This window comes from Orycteropus afer, unplaced genomic scaffold, assembly GCF_000298275.1.
Source record: "Orycteropus afer afer isolate SDZICR_OR568_19922 unplaced genomic scaffold, OryAfe1.0 scaffold00114, whole genome shotgun sequence".
In the NCBI taxonomy this organism is placed as follows: domain Eukaryota; kingdom Metazoa; phylum Chordata; class Mammalia; order Tubulidentata; family Orycteropodidae; genus Orycteropus; species Orycteropus afer.
The window spans coordinates 9,421,225-9,426,941 of NW_006921701.1; the positions used below are offsets into that span (position 1 = coordinate 9,421,225).

Below are 5,717 nucleotides of genomic sequence, written 5' to 3' on the forward strand. Positions count from 1 at the left end.
TTTGGTTTTGATGAGTTTGATGATGATGTGTCTTGGTGATTTTCTTTTGGGGTCTATCCTGTTTGGGGTTCGTTGGACTTCCTGGATGGAGATATTCTCATCTTTCATCATTTCAGGGAAGTTCTCCTCAAATTATTTTTTCTTAAATATCATTCCACAGTTTAGGTTTTAAAAATTGCCACTGAGGTATGAATGTCATGTTAGACTTGCCCTGGAGACTAAATGAAATGAATTCAATAGCAGATCTCCCCTGCAACCTGCAGGGTTTTCACCCTAATGAACTACTGACCTTGTGTGCCCAACACTTATTGCCATCCACTTGATTCTAACTCATGGCGACCCTGTGTATGTCTGAGAAGAAATGTGCTCCACATCGTTTGTAATGGCTGATTTTTCAGAAAGTAGACCTTTCTCCCAAAGTGCCTCTGGGTGGACTCAAACCTCCAACCTTTTGGTTTGCAGTCAAGTATGTTAACTATATGCACCCTCCAGGGACTCCTGTGTGCCCAAAATATCCCCAACTCCCTCTTCTCTATTAACAAAGCCTATAGTTTCTTGGCCAGAAGGATGAGCAGGTGTCCAAGACCTAGCCAATCAAGTAACACACATTACTTGCAAGAAATAAGACCAACTAGAAACCTTTCCTAGAACTGCCACACAGATGCTGAGAACAATAAGCACCCTCCCCATTTCTACCACATGGAGAAAGGTGTCTACAGTAGAAGAGTCTAAGGCCAACACTCACACAGAAAAAGATAAGCAGAGATATGGAAAAAGAGCAATGTCAAATCTTTGGTTTTTGTCCTTGAGCTGGTTCCTTTCATTCTATAAATTACCCCTGTAACTTTATCAACTACAGAAGCCAGCAAATTCCTTTTTGGCTAAGAATAGTTTGAACTGGGTTTCTGCCACTTAACCCCAAACCACTCCCATCGATTCAATTCCGACTCATAGCTACAATTCAAAAATCCTACATATACTTACCCTAGGAGATAGGAGTGGATATGCATTACCCTTAATACAGGGAAATTAATACTTTTGTTAAAAATAGATTTTTAAAATTTGAATGCCTTTGAGCAGGCTGTACCCTTTCTTATATCATTCCCGATACCCTACACCATCAACTTCACTGTTTGCATTATGTGTCAGGCCTCTGAGGGATGTTGAGTTTATTAATGCTTCCTTAGGATGTCCCCCCAGCCACTCCTCAGAAGGAAGGTTGGGCAATCCTACTTCTGTAGTGATACTGCCTCGGAAACCCAAGGAGGGGTCGCTATGAGTCAGGGCTGACTCGATGGCAAATAACAACAACAACAGGATGTCCCAACAATCCTAACATAAACTTGTTTCCCAAAAGTTCAACGTAAAATATATTCCAGGTAATACAGTTTAAATGGGATCTTACCTTGTCTAGAAGGTTGAAAAGACAGTCTAGTATTTTAGTATGGTACTAACATTTCAATAAAGCAAATCCAACAGAAATATGGCCGCTTCAATAAAGTTTAGTAGCAGATTTTCAACTTTATAACAATAGGAATTAGTAACAACAAATCTCAGGACCTACCTCCAATAAGGCTCCAGTTTGGAAGAATTTCAAAGGCTTTTCAATTGAATAATAAAGGCTATGATAGCTACCCTTAGCCAGGTATGCTCTGACCAGACCAACTGCTATAACGAGCCACCTAAGAAAGAGAGAGAAAGAACAATCAGAGAAAAAGAAAAATAAAAAAGGTAGGTAGGTTTTAAGGTAATAGAAAGATGTGGCAAATCATATTGTTACAGATGACTTCAAGAACTGGTCACCTAGAGTTATTGACTAGCTCTCAAGACCTAGGCTGTTATGCATAGAAAAATTGCACCAGCACCAGCACCAAACCAAGGTGTGCTACAAGCACACAGTGGGCACCTCACCCAGCTGGAGCTCAGCTTTTTGGCAACCTTGCCTGTTCAGAACTAGGCCAAAGTGAACTGAATAAGCTGAAATGGTCCTTGACAAATGCCAGAAAGTCTAAGACAAGAGAAAGGAAAAAAAAAAAAAATTGTTCAAGGAAATTTTTTAATGGCCTCTGTGGTTAAAGGGTCTTTAATGATAACGAGGTGGAGAAAAAATGTTTTAAAGTATTTCACATTTAAGCATCTCACTGGAACAAAGCCATGCCTTAAAATTTATCCTTTTAAATTTGCAAATGAAATAAGAAAAGGTTTTTTAAAAAGGTGACCAGGTTTGTTGGTCTGATAGAGCCTGATGGAACCACTGAGACTATGGCCCCTAGTTGCCCTTCAGGTCTGAAACTGAACCCACACCTGTGGCTTCCAGCCAAACAAAAGACAGGCATATGAGTTGAACATTTACCTGAGGTAGATACACTCCTTGGAGAGATCAATCATGGGAGAAATAAGGACTGTTTATGAACAGGGAGACAGCTCAGGGGGCAGGAGTGCACGCAGGGAAGGACACAGGAAGAGGTAACTATCTATCGGGAGGAAGTGGGAGGGGAGCTGTTGCATTGGGGTAAATTGTAGTCAATGTCATGAGACAAAGTGTATGTGAACTGCTGTATGGAAAGTGAATATTTGCTCTGTAAACTTTCACCCAAATCACAATTTAAAAAAAAAAAAAAAGAGTAAGAAATAAGAAAAGGTTTTTTTAGCTGAATTCCCCAAACTCAGAAAAGAAAGCCAGAGCGATACAAAACACAAAAAAAAGCACTTAGGCATATGGCTGTGAATGTTACATTTCTGTTCTACTGTCCTTTTCTTAGGCCCTATCTTTTTTGGGGGAGGAGCTCTGGTGGCAGAGTGCCTAAGGTAATTGACTGCTAACCAGTAGGCTGACGGTTCAAACCCACCAGCCACTCCTCGGAAGGAAGGTTGGGCAATCCTACTTCCGTAGTGATACTGCCTCGGAAACCCAAGGAGAGTCGGGTTTGACTTGACGGCACATAACAACTCTCTGAAGGAAATAAGAGATTTACTTAAGTGTATTATTTCAATGAGAGAATGAGGTATGTAGTCTGTTATTTCTAATAAAGATCATATATGAACCTCAAAAAAGAATCTGTAAAAGAAATGGATTTCTTAAGAGAATGAGAAGTTCCATTAAAATCAAGTAGTTGTCGAGTAGACTCTGACTCATGACAACTCCATGAGTGCAAAAGTAAAACCACTCCACAGGGATTTCAATTGCTGATTTTTTGGAAGTAGAATGCCAGGCCTTTCTTCCAAGATGCCTGGTTGGACTTGAACCTCCAACTTTTGGTCAACAGCCCAGCATATTAGCCATCTGTACAACCTAGGGACTCCAGAAACTTCATTCACAGCATAGAAAAAAGTGACTTCACTCTCATATTCCTCATTTCTCTTCCTACTTTAAGACACCACTCCTGACCAACCACCCCATTCTTTTTGTTCATTGCTCAGAAATGAAGACTTCTTTCATTCTTCTTCAATGTACCTTAAAATCTCTCTAGTCCAATTCTATCATCAATGCCTTGGCTAAGACAATAAGAATTTTACACATGAATATAGATACACACAGAGATTCTAAATATTCTTTTAAAACATCAGTCAGCCATTCCTTGGAAGGAAGGTTGGGCAATCTACTTCCATGATACCATCTCAGAAACCCAAGGAGGGGTTGCTGTAAGTCAGATCCGACTTGACGACAGTGGGTTTGGTTTTTAAAAAAAACTAAAAAGCCAAACTCACTGCCGTCAAGTCGGATCTGACTCATAGTGTTATGTGATAAAGAAAATTTGTATCTGTAATTATTTCCTCATTGGTCTGTGAGTCCTGAGAAACAGGTTCTAGATCCAGGTCTGCTAACAAGTTCTGTGACTTCAAACAAGTCAAGTAAGTCACAACTTCTCTGAGTCTAGGTTTCAACACTATTGTTTCTAATAGTACTGGCAAACCTATAGTCAATTCCAACACATAGTGACTCTACAGGACAGAGTAGAAATGCCTTCATAGGGTTTCCAATGCTTTAATCTTCACTGAAGCAGATGGCTGTATACTTTTCTGGTAGACCATCTGGTGGGTTCAAACTGTTGACTTTTCAGTTAGTCAAGCACTTAACTACTGCACCACCACGGCTCCTAATCAGTATCTGAAGGATACACAAAGTTAGCTGTCTCCAGGGAGGGGATCTGGGTGGAAGGGATGAGTGAGAGGGAAGATTTTCACTGTATGCCTTTGTGTATATTTTGAATTAGTATTTTAAAAATAAATAAAACTTGATGTTCACTATACAGTTCTTTAAACTTTCGTGTACCTTTGAAAGTTTTCATAATAAAATATTAGAGAAAAACATTTTTTTAAAATAAATGCAATTAAAAAATACATAGCAAATAGTCTAACCCTGTAATGTTCCTCAGCAAAACCCTAAGATCAAGGAACTGCAAAGCTGGAGGAACCTTAGAGACTACCTAGTCCAAATCTTTAGTTTCACAGATGAAAAACGGAGGCCTAGAAAAATAAAGTGATTTATCCAAGGTATGCAGCAAGTTAGTGTTAGAACTAGCACTAGTTCTAGTTAAGGGATGGACTGAAATGAAAAAGAGGTAAAAAGCCTGTTTCAAGGGTCTATCCGTCCCTTCCCAATAACTCTGCCTTGCATCCCCAATCCATCCTAAAAAGTCTAAACTCATCTTAGCACAGCTCTGTTCTTGTCACTTGTCAAAAACTTTGAACAATTTTGAACCTTTTTCAGCCTGGATTTTGAAAGCAGCCGCCTAAATAAATGGTCACTCTGCAACCAGAGCTTCCTCCACTCTTCAAGAGGAAAGCAGTTCACCAGTGACTGGCCATCTGGGCTCTCTCAGTGCTGCAAGATCACACCACACACTGCCCATCAGACCTGGCCCTTTGTGGTCAGCCCACCCGTTCTCCCAAGGCCCTCGCGAGCCAGCCCCTGGGCAGCCCTCCCAGTGCCCTTTCGGAGCCCGCATCTCTCTCCCCCGACCAAACTCCAGCACAGGGCAGAATCGGTGTCCCGGAACTTGGCTCCACCCCCGCCCGCTTCGGGCGGAGCACCATGGCAGAGACCAAGGCCGATTCAGCACTCAAACACCCTCGCCGCCCAGGTGCCGGGTCGCAGACTCCGACCGCCGGGGCTGCAATGAACTAAGAGGGCCGAATAGCTAGCTCCGTGGGCCGCTCACAGAACCCTCTCCCCTGCCAGACTAGCTCCCCGCCTCCTCGGTCCCTGAGCCTCAGCCTCACCCAGCCGTCATGACCACATTGTAGATGACCAGGTACGCCGTGGCCAGAGGCCCCGGACCCTTCTTCTTCCGCGTGCCAATGGCTTCGCCAGCCCCGGCACGGCCACCGCCACCCCCATTCCCTTTCGTTGCTGCAGTCGCCGCCACTGCCGCCATGTCAAGCGCCCGTAGCCCGCTGTTCTTGCGCGAGTACCACCGACCACAGGGCAGAGCGAGGGGGCGGAGGGAGGGAAGAGGGAGAGGCGGGGCCGGGGCCTCAGGGCGGAGTTAGGGACAGCGCCCACAGTAGTCGCCATCTTGATTGAGGGCAAAGACGCTACTGGCGCTACCCGCCCCTCAGCTGCTCTCAAACATCGCTGCCATCTTGGATCAGGGTAACAACTCTTTTGCCCTACGGCGCCATCTTGGATTAGGTCAGTGTCGTCTTCTGCCAGTCTTGTCTGGGCCGCTATCCCTGACGTTTGGAATATGGATATCTGATGCTTCCGTCGTTCC

General features: G+C 43.6%; 1 protein-coding gene across 1 annotated transcript in view; it reads right to left on the bottom strand.

The window, feature by feature from the left end:
• HACD2 (3-hydroxyacyl-CoA dehydratase 2) overlaps nucleotides 1–5,378 on the bottom strand; it is a 150,744-nt gene extending 145,366 nt beyond the window's left edge. Inside the window, exons 1-2 of the mRNA XM_007943917.2 lie at nucleotides 5,224–5,378; nucleotides 1,565–1,682 (exon numbers count right to left, since the gene is read on the bottom strand). Coding sequence (XP_007942108.1) covers nucleotides 1,565–1,682; nucleotides 5,224–5,378 — 273 coding nt within the window. The remainder of the gene's footprint in view (nucleotides 1–1,564; nucleotides 1,683–5,223) is intronic.
• Between the last annotated feature and the right edge of the window lie 339 nt (nucleotides 5,379–5,717).